The sequence below is a fragment of the Seriola lalandi genome, unplaced genomic scaffold, assembly GCF_002814215.2.
Source record: "Seriola lalandi dorsalis isolate HSWRI2012SDOR001 ecotype SW California unplaced genomic scaffold, Sedor1 jcf7180002054916, whole genome shotgun sequence".
NCBI lineage: Eukaryota > Metazoa > Chordata > Actinopteri > Carangiformes > Carangidae > Seriola > Seriola lalandi.
This window is the reverse complement of record NW_019525468.1, coordinates 4,491-22,800: the sequence shown is the minus strand read 5'-3', so window position 1 is coordinate 22,800 and position 18,310 is coordinate 4,491. Positions and strand designations below refer to the sequence as shown.

Genomic DNA, 18,310 nt, shown 5'->3' with positions numbered 1-18,310 from the left:
TATATGTGACACGGTGTGTTTTATTATGGGGGGAATTACACTGAAAATGGACTCCACCTTTATTAGTCAGTATGAAGGTTGTGAGTGAATGTCAGTGAATGTTGCACTGACCTTGATTTGTGTAAGTATTGAAACAACATGTCAACAAGTAAAATTATTTCATCTATTTAGACCAAGCTGTTTGTCCTTCAGAGTCACAGAGACTTTGCAGCCAAGGGAATGTGGACATTAGTCTATCTTTAGGACCAAGATGCACCTTTCTCTGTGTGCTTTCCTTCTATGAAATTTCCAATAATTGCATTTTGGGCGAAAAGAGAGAAAGAAAAAGTGAACTAAATCATTTTATTTGGCATTCACCCTTGAAGGAGAGATCTTGGCATTTATCCCTTAGCAGTGAATCCTGAAACCCATGACCTTGACTTCTGTTGCATTTTCGAAATGGCACATTCTGCTGTGTTTAAGTGTTTAAGTCTGACCTGCAAAAATACCCTTTAAATATATCACCCTGAAAACAGCTTATTTTGTCAAAACACATTAAAGAACGTAATAATCCCGATTACTAGCCTACATTTAAATTTACCAGTAAACATAAACATGTTAATGACAGCAATATCTGTGATTTAGATGTAACACTTTCAAAGTTTTGTCTTCTACATGTTCGACGTCAGACTGGACGTTTGCACATTTTTAAATTACACAAGGCCACAGGAAACTATAGCAACTGTTCATCGGCCATGTTTCTTCTGTAATTTGATGCTAAAAAGAAGTATAAGATGTTAAGATGTTTAATCATCAAATCTGCAGTTAGCCTATAAGTGTTACCAGGTTGTTAAGAAAATAATTTTGATGTGACGCTTCTGTAGAAATAAACCATTAGTGGATCATTATAACTCATTACACCTGTATAAAGGATGCCTTATTACAAAGTGATAAAAACCACATGGTGGGGCTGAACTTCGTTCTTGGAGAGACGCAAAATCAAAACCAACCACTGGTTTGCCCAACACACTGCTGACAGATGAACACTTTATTAACCTGCTGTTGCTGCGTTCAGATCACTACTGGCTCTGGGTGATGCATAGTAGTGGGGGGGGGGGGGGGGGGGGGCGCAGGAGGTTGCTGAAATCATCGTGGTTTATATAATTCTGTGGCACAGTGTGGCGAGGATTTAGATTTGGACGTTGGCGGCGGCGGCTGAGCAGACAGCCTCCATAGCATCTATCATTTCCTGAACGCAAGCGCACATCCAGCCGATGATGTGATGAGCTTTGGCGGCGGAGGGCTGGAAGGTGTGTCGGTCACTGCTGTCGCTCAGCTGCCTCTCCTACTGTCACCCCCTCCTCATTGTGAGTGAGTGTGTGTGTGTGTGTGTGTGTGTGTGTGTGTGTGTGTGTGTGTGTGTGGCGGAGGAGGAAGAGGCTAAGAGAAAGAGAGAGTGAGAGAGTGAGTGAGTGAGTGAGTGAGAGAGAGAGAGAGAGAGAGAGAGAGAGAGAGAGAGAGAGAAGTTTCCACCGCTCTTGGCGCACGGTCGCCGATCGCTCACTTCACACGATGGCACGTCCGTGTCCGTGTGCAGCTCTGTTGCGTCGGGAGCCCCGCTGCTGCTGCTGCTGCTGCTGTTGCTGCTTTCGGGAGAACTGAAAAATCAATTAAGTGTTACCATGGCTGAATTCGGAGAGAAGAAGAGCGTCGTCGGTCCACCGGTTGCTGGCTGGAAAGCTGCGTCAGGAGAAGCCGGAACGAGCCTCGAGACGCACCGAGGAGAGCCGGTCTCCAACGGAAACTGCAGCGTGTCAGACACCGCGAGGAGGGTCCAGAACGAGTCCAGCTGCGGGTCCCCGACGTGGGAGAACACAGGTCCAGATTCAGCATCCAAACCAATCCCTCGACGCAGTAGTCTGATCAAGGTAGGCCATCATTTCCCTCAAGAAAAAACATCTTATTTCGGTTTAAAACAGAAGGAGGACGACTTTAACATTTAAAAATGCCTGCAAACTGTTGCACGTCTAGAATAGACCTAAAAAAAATCCCGTGTTGCCTGCTTATTAAACAAAATATAACATAAACTAGGACATGGTTACTTAAAGAAATACTTGAGTTACACAGCAACACAACAAGCCCCTACAGGAATGTGATGCTGATGCCATGGAAAGAAAAAAAACCACCATAAAATACAATTAAGTCACTATAAAATCACTATTGAGTCATGTATGTCACACACACACACACACACACACACACTGGACAGAATCAACCTGTAATCTGACAGTAAACTGTGACTCTAATATTAGTCACCTCACCTCACCTCATCCTGTTGAGGAAATTTATGCTGAGTATGAGCCTGATGATGTCACACTGAAGATTATAGTGAGCCACTGAGCACACAGGACTTCAAATCAGTCTAAATACTTAAATACTCCATCTGGGCGCCTTTCAACCATGTGTGTCACATCAGGCAAGGCTTTTGTTCCTGCCAGACCGCAGCAGGCGATGTCACTTATTAGCACTCCATCAACTAGAGAGGAGGAGGTGGAACTAACAAGTGAAACCACCTGCTGTAGACTTTGATTATAATGAGAAAATGCATTCACTCTGCCCTCTGTGGCTCACAGTTGAATGCCCCTGTCCAATTAACCCCTACACTGGTCTGAGCTTGCATGTGAGCAAATTTCAAGTGCATTTGCATATAGATAGAAAATCACACTTATTCACAATTTCTGTTGATTTGGGAACCAAACGACATTTAAAGGAGCGTGATTTCACTAACGTCTATCAATAACTCAGCCCCTGACTTTGCCCTTTTTAACGTTTCTGCCTTTAGGCATAAGGGAGGTCTTATATTGATCTCTAGTTGCTGCTTGTCTCCAGAGCTACGGCCTGCAAAGACATGACTATATAAACATGGCTTCATCAGTGTGTGTGTGTGTGTGTGTGTGTGTGCGTATGACTGGCTCGACATGGCAAGACAGGAAGCAGAGCAGTTGGCCAATTTCCTCGCACAGTTCATGTTGCAATACTGCTATTAAGTCATGAGCAGTTGGTGATGACATGTCACTTTCTCCATGGCCCCCGTTCTCTCTCTCTCTCTCTCTCTCTGTCTCTCTCTCACTGCAACACTTACACACAAACATTTCTCACCTCCTTGCCCACACACAGGCCTGCTCTTGCCTTTCTTCTGGTAGTTTCAACAGTGCAGTGAGCCTGACGGCGGGGATTTAAAAACACTCTGTTTTCTTCAAGATCTGGCGTCTGGGTCAGAGTTGGTGATAAATAACTCCTGGCGAGGGTGGCGCCTCATATGCAGTGGCATGTTTGATGTGTGACACTTAATGGCTGCAGAACATCCCCCCTCTCCCTCAGCACTTGCCTTTACTTCAAAGAGTGGTAATGCAGGGCAGCGTTGCGCATGCATCCCATGAACTGAAGCAGAAACTGGCATGCATTGGTGATACGATGATGTCTGTTGTACGTTCAGTGGGCGCATTTATCGCTGAGAACGTTCAGTGATCAACGAACCGAGCAGTGCAGCAGTGCACATGCGTTTGTGCTTTCACCATAAACATGCCTGTGTTTTGAAGCATAAACTCCTGAGGCTTTAGATAGATAGAGCTCAGTCTGTGAGTCAAGGAGTTATAAATCCACCTGTCGACGTAACAGTTTGTTTTGCTGTTTGCTAAACTACCCCCTCGGTTAAACTCAAGATTCCTCACAATAGGAGTCTGGGTGGTGTGTAGGCAGATAAACAGGAAACATGACATTCCAGACCGATTTTAACAGGAGTCAGGGGATTTATATCCAATGTGTGTGTCTGTGTCTGTGAGTCTGTGTGTGTGTGTTTCTGAGTGCGCCCTTTTCACTTTGGCTGAGGTAATGAGAGTACCCTTAATTGTATTTCATCAGTATGTACTTCATGCTGTCCGTTCACCTCTCATTTATTCTGTCTCGCTCCTGTGTGCGTGAAGGAGTTGCAGAATCAGGTACCCGCTCAGTTTATGTCAGCTCCAAGTTGATGTAGATAACCATCACTCTCTTTCTCTGTTTCTTGTTTAAAGTACACACACATGCACACACACAAACACAGACACACACTTGCACAGACTTGCCTCCAAGTAAAGTACAGCTAAGCAGACTGAATATCTTCTTTCCAGTTCTCTCTCATTACTCATGCCAACACAAGACACACATGGTTGGCATGTGTATGTGTGTGCACACTACTTGGATTGCCTGTATTTCTATCACTTCTTTTCTTCTACTGAAGTTAGCATGCTAACCAGCTAGCCCCGGTCCAGCCGGACCGTCACGGCACTTTCCGATAGCGAGCCACTTTAGTGTCCAATCTGCACTGAAGAAGTGGTGCTGCTCCGAGGATGTATTATAACCTCTTGTCTGGTTAACGCAATGGTGGCTGAAGCTCTTGGCGAGTGAACCATTACCACCACCCGCTCCCGGCATTTGCTTTTGGTAGCCCCATACAAATAGCCCCATTAATTCATAGTAAAGCATCATGTAGGGAGAGCCAGGCTAGCTGCCCCCCCATGCTTCCAGTCTTCATGCTAAGCTAAGCTAACCATTTCCTGCTACCAGCATTATATTAAACAGACTAATATTAGAGGGGTATCGATCCCCTCATCTAAGTCTCAGCAAGAAAACACATTAGGGTACTTTCCCAAAAGTTGAATGATCATCATATTTTTAACTGGACAGGAAATCAAAATAGAATATGTTTACACAAGTGTGTTTGAGTGTGTATGGTATATGCATAAATCTTTTGTTTGTGGTTTTGTATCTGTATTACCTCCGTCTAATGAGTGTGTGTGTGAGCGTTTTGGATGTCTTAGTGTGTGTTATTCAGACTGAGGGAGCAGCATTAGCCAGAGGCGTTAGCACACAGCTGGGAATGGTAGAGTTTTGAGTCAGAACAGCCCTGAGCACCTCCTGCAGTTCAAATCAACATCTTTAGCTTGCTTTAAACCACATTCGACTGTATAGAGGCACAGCCCTGCACAGCAGAGAGACTGGATAAACCCTCTCAATGACACAGGAAATACTACTCTGGTGATTGAGTCGCTCCGCATATACACTCCACATTCATAATATACATCCAGCCATGCATGTGCAGGGTTGTACATAGATGTGTGTGTGTATGTGTGTGTGCCTGTCTGTTAGCCTCACTGTAGTCATCTGTGACGCGTGTGGAAACTCCGCTCGGCACGCTAATCGCTACTTTCATGCTAAGAATTAATGCCCGACTTAAGGCTCCAGCTGCCTGTTCTTGGTTTTAGTGGCCCTCCTGTCTTCAGGAAATGCATCTCTGACGTTTGTCAGCTGAAATTGTGGTTAGCTCTCTGACAAGATGACCTTTTCAAGTCAACCTTTTACTTGTTTCATTTTGTGTGGTGTGTGTGTGTGTATTTGAGTGTGTGTGCGTTTCTGCGTGTGACTGCTTGTGCACGTGGGACTTCAAAGGTTTCAAGCGTAAAAGAGCATCTGCTGCTCTTCTTGCCACAAGGGCAGGGGTTTACAGTCAGACTCACCACATTTTTTTGTTGAACATAACTCCCATAGATTGAGCCAATGACATGATGACTTGACCACATAGTGCTTCCTGTGTCCTTTGTAACCGTGTTCATGCGCATGTGCAAACTCCACCCAACACAGTGTGTGATCATGACACACTTTGTGATTAGTAAGTAATTAGGATGATTAGGGCAGCAAATAACAAGTAGTATCATAATCAATTAATCAATTTTACTGATTATTTGTTTAGTCTAGAAAATTTCAGAAAATGGTACAAAAACAGACTACCAAATACTAATTAGTTCATCCTAGAGTCCAAGTGAACTTTTGTACCAAATTTGAAGAAATTCCCTCAAGGCGTTCCTGAGATATCACGTTCACAAGACGAATAGACGGAGGGACAACCTGAAAACATAACGCCTCAGGCCAAGGCTGTCACCAACGTGGACACATAAAAAGTGCACGAAAGATGACATCTGAAAATATTTGATCTGACCAACTGTGAAAACCCAAAAGGGGTAGCATTTTATATCACATATAGTAAGTACATAAAAAAGAAAGAAGCAGCAAACTGTTGCGAGACTAGCATTAGCAAACATGTGTTGTTGAGCTCCAGGGTGAGAAGGTTTTGTAATAAACCACACCATGAGTCGTTCATCATCTGCTGTCAAACACACAAGGCCATAGGCCAGACAGCTCAGCCTTCCTGCCAGTTTTCACTCCTTTATTCATTATTCTCTCTCACCTAACAATTTCCCCTCTTTTCTGATTTTATATCAGTCTTAATTAGTGCATCAATGACCATGCCCACAAATGACCTACATCTTCATCCTATTGACTCTGAGATGCTTTAATTAGTGATACGGGCTTGTTGCATCCATATAAACACACGCTTGCATACATCATACCATGCATGCATGTAAGATGGCTAATGAAGGCACAAAGCCATGCTGGAGCCTACAGGCAAATACCAAGTGCACAAGTTCAGTAATCTGCCAAAGAGCTACTTTATTTATTTCTCTCCATCTTTCCTCTAGCTCTTGCTCCCTTTTTTTTTTTTTTTTTGCTGTTTTGTTTATCTATTTCCACTTCTGAAGTTTCAACTTTCTGTAATGTCTCTCTGTCATCTTGCATTTCCTTCTCTGATAACTGCATCTAATCTCTTCTGTCTGTCTCCCCCATCTCTCTCACCCTCCATCCATCCCCACATCTGTTCATCTGTTCAGCCAGCGTGGAAGTCCTATCAGGAACATCAGTAATTTCGTAGTCACTAAATCATCATCTTTTGTATATTTCCAACAGATGAAAACTGACAGATAATAATTAACTTACAAAAAGAGGTTGGAAAGGTTTTCATGGTAAATGACTTGTTGGGCTCACGAAAAGTTTTCTCTCAACAGTCACATCCACACATACTGTATCACGGTGTCTTTCTTACTATTTTGTGTTGTCACCTCACTCTGCTCTCGGTGGTGACACAGGAAGCTCTCTATGACGGGCTGACAGGCTGCTTCCTGTTTTCAAGCGCCCTGGTGGTTTTGGAGACTACTCTTTGTCTCTGTGAGAAAAACTAAATGAGGCCTTTTTGACAAACAGTACGTCCTGATAGAGATTAAGTATAATGGAATTTGAATTTTATTATTGGATGGAGGCTGGGCTTGTTTTGTTCTGCTATGTGCGTAGCTGCTCTAATCTGTCTGGACACTGTGTGCCTTTTTTTCATGAAAAAAATCAATACCTTTACCGTTTGTATTTTATTCAGGTGTTCATCTACTTGCATTGTGTCCTCTTGTTTTATCTTGTCAGGATAATTTATACAGAGTCTACATTGACGTCAGCGCTGTTTGGTTATGTGCTGGAGCTCTGTCTCCCTCTCTATCCGTTATTTACGTGGTAGGCTAACAGAGGTGAAAGTGCACGATAGCCTCCACACATGAGATAATTGAATCTCAACGGCTGAACAGCCCACCTGGAGAACTCAGATATTTCCCCAGCTCCAAACACAGCTTGTGACAGGCTCACACCCTGTGAGCTTTATTAGTTTTTAAGGGAAGGTATCCATTGCTTCAGTATGACTTCTGTTTATTGCTTGTCTATTAATCAGGGATGACAGAGATGTATTTCACTGGTCATGTTATTATATGTGGACCCGCCTAACTGAATAAGGTGTGCACATAGACTGGAGCTGATACAGCCACAGTGGGACCATTACCGCTAATGTCGCACACAGAGGGGAGAGAGTTATAGATTGAGGCCAACATTAATATCCTGTGCCTTTTGCTACACTGCATGAAAGAAAAAGGAAAGTGTGAATGATAAGGTGGTGCTGCATGCTTCTGTGTCTGTGTCTGTGAGTTAATTCAATGAGCTTTGGCGGGGCGCCTCATTCTGGGAGAATGAGCTTTTAAAAACAAATTGAGTGCTGCCTTCAAAATAAATAATTTTAAAGCGAGAAAGAGAGAGAAGTCTGATTTGATTTTCATATTCCTCTCCCTGCCGGTGGGGTGGAGTTGCATCTGAGAGTTAAATTTGGAGGTGTTGCTGAAGCTTTTTAATGAGAACACAAAATCAATTAGTTCATTAACCAGTTAGTGTTTTCTTTTGTTAATAGATTGCCCGCTTCCCAATATCTTCATCTTTCAAATTATCTCAAATTAACTTTCAGTGCTCTGCCTGTGGCTTTCTCTGCCTGCGTTTTTCAGGGTATGATTGGGGGTCTTAAAGGAAAGACTATCTCTTCCTCATCCCATGTCCACCCCCCCCACCCCACTCCCCCTATCATGCCCCAAAGCACTAGGGGTATTTTTAGAGCACCGCCTCCCTCCCTCCCTCACCACACCAGCTCAAAAAAAAAAAAAAAAAAACTTGTTGCCATTGGAAACACTTCCCCATCCTAATGAAGTGATTCTATGAGGATTTGTGATGGTTAGATGCCGCCCCTTCCCTCTGAGGGAAACCTTTTCATCCTCTGTGAATTATGCCTTCTCTCCCTTTCACATGTTCATTCATATTCTTTAGATGAAACACAGCTTTTTTGTTTCTCTTTCTTTTTACTCTCTGCCTTTCATATCCCACAGATTTCTTTCGTATGAAGGCTTCCCCTTCTCTCCCCTCTCATAAAAGATCCAAGCGCTCTTGAGGATCATATGGACTCTTATTTGTCCTTATGCTGATGAACATAGGTTCATCAGCTACAGATCAGTATTCGCAGATGTTCAGGATAAATATGAAAATATTGACCAGCCTATAGGTGATCAATTAGACTGCCTAAATACTTACATTTTTACATTTTTGACAGATATGAATATGAGCTTTGTGTATTTGTCCTCCTCAGCTCTCCTCCTTTTGATATTTACATGTAATAAGACAGGTGTATGTTGGGTATGTGGGTGTTTGCGTCTTCAATCACTCTGCTTGGGATTTAATCAACTACAATTATGTTATCCCCCCTTATCCTGCTTTACATTAGCCTCAATGAAGTCTTTGATTTGATTTTATCCGGACTCTAATATATCCATAATTGAATAACTTCGCCCACTTATATGCACTTATCTATTAGTATAAGGTACTCTGTGGGGGTGATATCTGATTGGTCAATAAATCAGATGGATGAGCTATGATGGTGAGCTCAGATAAACAGATTGGGTCTGCCAGTGCTGTTGTTGAGGGGCTGAATCAGAATGCTGCAGCCTGCTGCCTCTGTCTAGGCAGGTATGATTAATGGTGTAATGGTGAAGGACAAGGGCAAGCAAAGGCTTTTAGCATGGTATCAGGAAAACAATAACAGATTGGTAGGAGGAGGCTGTATGTGGTAGACCCAATAATCTCCGGTTATGTATGGTTATATAAGCTGATATGCCTTTTAATCCTTTGAGATCCATTCTGGATGGGAAAAATGTTTGTCATGCTTAAGCAAAGAATACATTTCAGAGAGATCACTGTCTGTCCATCTCTCTCTCCTTCAACTCATTTTTATTACACCCTCTCCTCCGCTCTTTATCTGTCCCATCCTTTCATCCTATCCTTCCTTCTCTCCCTCCTCATCAGGATGGGTCACGTGCCGGTCGAGACAGGAAGAAGACGGTGTCCTTCAGCAGCAGCTTGTCAGAGAAGAAGATCAGCAGTGCTGCCGACTGTATCCACTCCATGGTGGGTCAGCTACAGTGTGACCCTTTACATAAAATATAAGCTTTACATACCTGTAGGCGACATGGAATATTGAACATGAAATACATACATCAAGGGTGTCTGGTATTTTTTAGGCTTGTGAGTGGAAAGAGCTCAATACTGAAAGTCAATGGTTGACAATTTCATCCATATATTGTTTCCAGGTTGAGGGGAGTGAGCTGAAGAAAATTCGGCCCAACTCACGTGTTTACCAGCGATACTACCTGCTGGACGCAGGCCTCCAGGCTCTGTGCTGGGAGCCATCAAAGAAGGAGTCAGACAAAGCCCGGATCTCTCTCGCCTCCATACGAGAGGTCAGTGTCCAGAGGAAAAGCTTTCTAAATCAACCCACAGTGGCTATCGTTTTTATGACTGACCTCACTGATCCTTTTAGAATAAGGTCATTGAAATATTTACAACCTTGAACCATCTGGAAGACAACAGTTGACTTGTTTTTATTGTATCTGACATGGATTTTTTTTTCTTTTTTCTTTTTTTTTTCTTTGCATCTCTTGTGGTCTCAAATTCTAGGTACGGACAGGTCGTAACACGGAAACCTTTCGCACCAGCGGAGTTTATGAGCAGATTTCAGAGGACTGTGCATTCTCCATCATCTATGGAGACGTATATGAAAACTTGGACCTGGTGGCCAACTCTGCTGAAGTGGCTAATATTTGGGTGACCGGACTAAGGTGTGACACAATAAAGTGTCATTTTTAAAATCTAATAAAAACACATTAAACAAATAAAGTAAGAGATCCTTTTTTTTTTTTATCAGCATTGCCCTACAGCAGTAATGTATACTGAAGACAACACAACTAAATAACTAGGTGTACCAGCTTGCTTGTGTATTTTGTGGGCATACAATCTGATGTTCTGACTGAAATCAAAGTGAGAGTGTAATGACAGAGATTTAATTTGTGGTTGAATGAAGGTGTGGCTAAGCTAATCTACCCTATGTGGTTTGGCCTTTTATGTCAGACTTAATCTTTGATGCTTTTTTTTCCAGTATTGATTGTGTTATGATGAGCACTGAGATCTTGGTGGGCTGATTTCTTTTTTAATAGTCCTTTGAGACCTCTTTGTGATGAGAGGCTACAAGCAAACGTGATCTGTCTTTAAACTGATTCTATTGCTGCAGTAGAAAATAGAGATGAAAAAAGAAATGAGTGTGATGCAGAATTATGCAGTAAGAAAAAACAGCCTGCCTTATTGCAGCAACCTTGTCCATTCTTCTCTCATCTCCCTCCAGGTATCTCATGCAGTATGGGAAACATGCCCTGGACATGCTTGCCAGCAGTCAGGACAGTCTTCGTCTTAACTGGCTGGAGCAGCTGTTTTCCTCTGCTGCTGATTCGGACAGACAGGAAGATGTTGAGGAAGGGATCCGCTTGCAGTCGGCCATTAAGTTGATACAGAGCGTGAACCCTGGGGTGAGCGGCGGCAAAGTGGAGCACAGGTTTAAAGAGCTTCAAAGAGTTCGGGAGAAGATGTGTGGGCTAGATAATGGATCTGGAGTCAAAGATCACAATGAACCCAAAAGACTAATGGGAAGAAATGAACGAGTCACCAAGCAGGAGTTCATCGAGGTCTTCCACGACTTTTGCACACGTCCGGAGATCTACTTCCTGTTGGTGCAGTTCTCTAGCAACAAGGAGTTCCTGGACACCAAAGACCTGATGCGGTTCCTTGAGGCCGAGCAGGGCATGGCTCAAGTGGGTAACACAAATCAATCCAATTTAAGTGTACATGGACAAATGCAATCCCAGTTTTCCCTGTCTAAGAGTCTCATTCTAATCTCCTCTCTCTCACTGTGTCTTCTAGGTGAGTGAGGAGACCAGCCTGAAGCTCATCCAGTCCCACGAGCCATCGGAGGAGGGCCGGCAGCAGGGATACCTGTCTTTGGACGGCTTCACCAGCTACCTCACTTCGGCTGAGTGCCACCTCTTCGACTGGGAGCACGACACCGTGTGCCAGGACATGTCCCAGCCTTTGTCCCACTACTACATCAACTCCTCCCACAACACCTACCTCATCGAAGACCAGTTTAGAGGTCCCTCTGACATCTCCGGCTACATCCGCGCCCTCAAGATGGGTTGTCGATGTGTGGAGGTGGACGTTTGGGACGGCCCTGATGAGCAGCCTGTGGTGTGTACAGGGCACACCCTCTCCCCACCACTGGCTCTGCGTTGTGTGATAGAAGCAATTGGAAGGTTTGCATTTGTGGCATCAGAGTATCCCTTAATTATATGTATTGAGAACCACTGTTCACTTCGACAACAGAAGGTCATGTGGAAACATCTCACAGATATACTAGGGGAGAGGTTATACACAAATCCGCCACATGAAGGGGACTTGTACCTGCCGTCACCCCATACCCTAAGGCATCGAATCCTACTAAGGGGTAAGAAGTTGGGGCCAGGTTCTGATGGGGAGGATGGGGAGGTAAGTGAGGAGGATGAAGGGGCGGAGATGTGTCAAAGGATGAAAGCAGCTAATAGTGGAGGGTCATTGCCTGGAGGAAGTGAGAAGGACACGTTGCAGAAAAGCTTCACTTTCACAGCTCTCCCTCAGTCTAATAATCCTCCTCAGCTTCCTTTCAAACGGTTCCAACTCTTGAAGGAGCTGTCTGATTTAGTAACTCTTTGCTGCTCAGTGGGCTTCATTGACTTTCCGACATCATCCAAAAACCAAAAACCTTGGGAACTGTGTTCCTTTCATGAATCTCTGGCTGTGCGTCTCGCTGGCGATAGCCCCGGAGACTTTGTCAATCATAACAAGCATTTCCTGTCAAGAGTGTACCCCAACCCAATGCGTATTGACTCAAGCAACATGAACCCTCAGGACCTGTGGAAGTGCGGATGCCAAATCGTGTCTATGAATTTTCAGACGGCGGGACTGATGATGGACCTGAACACAGCTTGGTTCCGGCAGAACGGGAACTGTGGTTACGTTCTGCGGCCAGCCATCATGCGGCAGGAGGTGTCTTATTTCAGTGCCGACACCAGAGACACGGTGCCTGGTGTGTCTCCACAGCTGCTCCATGTGAAGGTGGGGGAAGGGATAATGTATAGACTCTGAGAAATATGTCCCTGCTACGGAAAATTTCACCTGAAACTTAAAGACTAATTCCAATTTATTAGAACTTGGGTCTAAACTTGTAGCTTTGGCCATTATTCTCTTGGATAATGATAACGCCTGAGAACGTGGCAAAATGGCTAAAAAGAAGTCCACTCATCATACAGGTTTAAACAAAGCACCAGGTTAGCCAGTGAAATCAGATTTCAGTTGTGCTCACATGCAGTTCTAGCTCCAAATGAAATTGTTTAGATCTGGTGGCTTCTTCACAACCTGTCTGATCGCTCTTACCCTGCTGGACTTCACTGTGGTAATATCACCCAGTTCCTAGTTCTCAATTACAATATTATCCTAATGGATAAAGACAATGGCCAAAGCTCCAAGAAAAGATTGAAGTTTTAACCTAACAGGAATAATCCTCTGAACTCATGATTGTGTTCTAAAAGCCAATGCATCAATAACAACCGATGATGATGATCCTTCTTGCAGGTGATAAGTGGCCAGAACCTGCCCAGGCCAAGGGGTTCTGAGGCCAAGGGGGACGTGGTAGACCCGTACGTGTATGTGGAGATCCATGGCATCCCAGCTGACTGCACAGAGCGCCGCACCAGGACAGTGATCCAGAACGGGGACAACCCTATCTTCGATGAGAGCTTTGAGTTCCAGATCAACCTGCCTGAGCTCGCCATGGTTCGCTTTGTGGTGCTGGATGATGACTTCATAGGGGATGATTTTATAGGTCAGGGTCAGAGATCTGATGGGTTGCTGTGAATGGACTCAAACACACAATGATTTCAAACACAATGATAGTAATGACAGTTCATAGTTTAAGTTTGACCTTTGAAATGCTTTGAAATTAAAAGAGATTTTCCTGCCACCACAGGTCAGTACACCATCTCTTTAGAGTGTCTTCAGCCGGGCTACCGACACGTGCCACTCCAGTCTCTGACTGGGGAGGAACTCCCCCACGCCAAGTTATTCGTCCACGTGGCCCTCACCAATCGTAGAGGCGGGGGAAAGCCTCACAAACGGGGCCTGTCTGTGCGGAAGGCCCGGAAGGGGAGGGACTACACAGCTCTGAGGGACTTGGGAGTCCGGGTTGTGGATGAGGTTTTCAAGATGGCTGCTCCACTGCTGAGAGAAGCCACCGACCTGAGGGAAAACATGCAGGTGAGGAAGAGCGACGAGGGTGGAAGTGTGACTTTGTGTGAATATTCTTATACTGGACACTTTCTCATAGCACAGAACAATGAGATTTAATAGGAACCATGTTTAATGTAAAACACGGTGTTGATAATCACGATGATTCTGTTCTAATACTCAAAACAAAGGGAATTTAAAAAATACATAAAGATATTGTGTTGAAATAACTACACAATTTTAGGTTCACCAACACCTATTCTGATATGCAAAATAAGGCAAACATTCAGACTTTGCTGCTTTTATGTACTTTTTACAATATTTTACACTAAAAATTAAGTGATTCATGAATGAATAATGGAAAATAATTGTTTGCTGCAGCCCTAAATTGTTGCTTTATTCATTTTCAATGTTGTGTGAATGGTGAATCTCATTTCTGCTGATCATTTCCTATCGGGTGGATTAATATAGTACTTTACTGTGTTGATTGTGTCCGGGATCTGAAGAGATAAAAATGGAAGCCTATCACTAGCACTGACAAATATCTCCACTTCACCTAACCGTCCTGAGCCAGACAGCAATTTGGTGTGCGGGTGCTTGTGTCACCCTGTGGAAATAAAACAGCAATTACAGTATATGTTATATGTCAGTGTGGTGGGATTGTTGGCATCCACATGCTTTAGTTTTCTTTCATTTCGGTCCAAACTACTACAACAGCACAACTGCAGGAGAGCAGGTCAGCAGTTGAAAGAAAAGACAAATCGCTCTGCTGCAGGAGTTGCTTTTGATTAGCTGTGTGTATGTGTGTTTGTGTGTGTGTGTGTGTGAGAGAGAGAGACAGAGACAGAGAGAAAGAGAATGAAAGCAAATGAAGCTGGAGACAGAATGGGGAAGGGATTTTACATATTTTTTGATGATTTGGTATTGTTATTATCAGGGCCAGGAAATAAGAAAGAGAAAGAAGGGCAACGATGTGTTCATCTTTATATCTTCCTTTTTTTTTTAACAGAACTCTGTAGCACTGTTCAGGGAACTGTGCGGGATGTCGGCTGTGGCTAACCTCATGCAGTGCGTACTGGCTCTGGGCTCCAGAGTGTCAGCACCAGACGGGACGCCTTTGCTACTGTTTGACCTCCGGGACCACTATCCCTCTCTGGAGCCCCAGGGGCCCCTGCCTGATGTCCTTCGCCGGGTCGTCTCCACCTATGACATGGTGAGGAGGGAAGAGAGTAAACAGTTAATATGCTTCTTGTTTTTGCGAGTTTACATAACTGAAATTCATCAAAAGGAAGGAAAGACCAAACAAAAGCTTGCAAAAAAGATCACGAATCAGTCGGCCACCTCCCATCTCCTGTGTACTTGACCTAACAATGAAAACCCCCCCCTAGACAAAAGTTTCCTTTTTAGCCGATACATTCTCAAACACAAAGTGAGCTCTCATTGTTATGTAGCAGACAACATCCCCCGGCCTTAGCAAGGCTCGTAAACACATCAGCGACATCCTCACCTTGGCCTGAATCCACCGTGTGTTTCCACCCAAACAAACCGTGGACTTTCATTGAATGAGGAGAATTTATTATTTAACAGACTTAATTTATGTAATGAATTCTAAAAATGAATCTAGCCCCAGAGAACAACTCCCCCGTGGAAGTAAACACAAAGACAGAATGAGGGCGAGAGAAGGGTCAATTGGTCTGTTAGTTAACTCATCAGCCAGTCAATAAAGTGGGATGAATCAGTGGGTTTGAATGGGTTTAGGTTGCTCAGGCATCCTGCACTGATGCAATGTCAGTTTTTTTTTTTTTCTGTTTTCTTTTTCATATCTCACTTTCAACACATTCCCCTTTGGTCTCTTCGGCCTCCTCCTCATTCCTTATTTCACTCATTCATCTCTCCCAGTTCCCACCTCTTCCTCTTGTCTCCCTCTGGGCCTTGTTGGATTGTGGCTGCCCAATATATGTGGTTTGCATACAGCTGTGTTCCTGCACTCTTCTCAGTTGCTATGTTGCTGTGGTAAACAACATTACACCCTGTTGATCGCCATCTGTCTGGCTGCTGCAATACTTTTTAAATAGATATTTGCTCAAAGTGCACCTCTTCATCTTTCATATTAGATATTCCTCTGGAGTCTCTTGGGTGGGATGATGGACAGTAAGTATGAATTGCCAATTTAGCAATCCTGAGTGTATGTTGCATTGTGGGTGAGGGAGGGAGACACTCAGGTTTGTAGCTAGAAACTGGCTGTAGTGGAGATAAATGGATCTGTTTCCGTTCTTATTAAGTTATGATCAAGGTTTCGGTGTATAAACCATGACACTTTAAGTGCGGTGGTTTTCACTGCTGTGCAACTAGCAACTGCACAGATCTGCGACCGTATGTTTATGCATTAGTGTGTGAGTAAGAATGTGTGTGGCTGAACAGCTTTTTTCTTCCCCCACAGCAGGGTCATGTCCCAGTAGGGTGTGTGTGTGTGTGTGTGTGTGTGTGTGTGTGTGTGAGCGTGTGTGTGAGCATGTGCGCGTGTGTGTGTGTGGTCATTACTTTAAAGGAGCTGTCACATTAGTCTCTGTGGCTGTCTTCACTTACATGCATGTGTGTGTGTGTATGTATATACTTTTTATGGTGATACTGCTTAAAGTGCGAACCCCATTGGCTATTTCCATAATTTTAAGAACCACCAACGTATGGAAACCTACCCGTGTGATTTATTCCAATGTTCTCACTAGTAATTTGTGTTCTTTCACAGCAGATAATAAAACAGACTGTTTGTGCTTAACAGTGGGATTAGTGCACAAAAAAAACAAGATGTTAAAATGAGTTAAGTTCATGGTCCTAATAGATATTTCACTGTCTGCAGATGGTCCAGGCGAGTAGAGCAGTGATGGAGCTCTCCGATGGAATCTACGACAGGATCCTGCATATACAGACCACGGGTGTGTAGGCGCACGCGCGCGCGTGTGTGTGTGATGGTGTACTTGTGTCAGTGTGTATAAAAGATGCTGCTTTGTAGAGCAGTTGTTGTGATGTGTGTGTGTGTGTGTGTGTGTGTGTGTGTGTGTGTGTGTGTGTGTGTGTGTGATGAGTAGAAACCAGGCTGTGCCTATATTCCTAGTCCACTCGTGACAACTCCCACACAGCCCCTTCAGCAGTGCTGTCATCCACATCCACACTGCAGTGTCTGCTTTTATCATTAACTTAAATTCCTTTCCTTTCCTCTCCCATGTTCTTTCCTTTCCTTTCCTTTCCTTTCCTTTCCTTTCCTTTCCTTTTCCTTTCATTTCCTCTCCTCTCCTCTCCTCTCCTCTCCTCTCCTCTCCTCTCCTCTCCTCTCTTCTCCCACCATATTTTTTCCTGTCCCATCTTCTGCAAACATCAGCCTAATTGACAGTGTTGCACAAGGTTAGATGAGTCTTTTTACTGGCCTGGTTTATCAGTATGTTTTGGATGAAGGAGGTTTAAATTGGCACAGGTCCCGTTGTTGATCACCCTTCAGTCGCTTAAGCAAAGGGCACCATATCTAATATCATTTCCCTGATCTTTGGCAGAGGTTTGTTTACTTCCGCCTGGTCCCTTGGGTGCTCAGACATTAGTCAGCCAGACTTTCGTCATCATGGCAATAAACAACCCCACAAACGTACTAGTACACAAACATTACCCACATTGCACTCAGTCTCCAGCTGTCACCCAGGAGATTGACATTTAAGGCGTTAAACAGTGGTTTGGTACAAAAAATAATCACATCCACTCATGTGGTTCTCTAGGTGCTGGATTTTAAAAAGCTGAAGTTACAGATGTCATATGTTTTAAAAAAAAAAACAACAACTCTTAGTGCATGTATTTAAGCATCTGTGTGTTTCATGTTTTCAGTTTGTGGGTTGAAATGTGCACAAACTCGTCAGTTTTTCAATACCACCCTTGAGAGAGATAAACCTGACGTGAATAGATATTGCGAGACGAAGATGATGGTTCAGTTGTGGGCCATTGTGGAGAAAGAGAGTGTTTGACGGAAATGAACATTGTTTACAGATTCGCAGACTGCCCCCAGATAACTCATTCCATCCTCCACTGAACTTTATTTTAGGTTTTCAGGGGCCACAGCTTCACTTGCTGATCAAATAATCTGTGACATTATCATCCGCTCTGTAGCTGAGGCTGCATCGCTGGCCAGCTGCTGCTGAGACACTGTGTTACCATCTTATACTCTAACGTAGATTTTTTATTTTACATGTGATCACATGTAGTATTATTAGTACACAGAGTGAGATTTGAAAGTGTTCAGCTGTTTTGTGCTGGTGTCCTGATGACAGTACTTTCATCTGATAAAGAGCTGCTGCAGAGCCTGAGGCCTGCCCTCATGAACAAAGCTCCTCCTGTGTGAACAGAGTAAAGATGGTGATCAGGTGATCCC

The 18,310-nt window shown here is 43.9% G+C and overlaps 1 protein-coding gene across 1 annotated transcript; it reads left to right on the top strand.

Annotated features, from left to right (window-relative positions):
• Positions 1-1,448: 1,448 nt before the first annotated feature.
• Positions 1,449-16,835, top strand: LOC111673284 (inactive phospholipase C-like protein 2; the record flags this gene model as incomplete). Its single annotated transcript, XM_023431011.2, has 10 exons — positions 1,449-1,907; positions 9,565-9,666; positions 9,849-9,998; positions 10,216-10,376; positions 10,937-11,399; positions 11,509-12,735; positions 13,252-13,501; positions 13,646-13,932; positions 14,912-15,115; positions 16,760-16,835. Coding segments are annotated over exons 1-10 (3,166 nt in total), but the record flags the coding sequence as incomplete, so codon positions are not given.
• Positions 16,836-18,310: the final 1,475 nt, after the last annotated feature.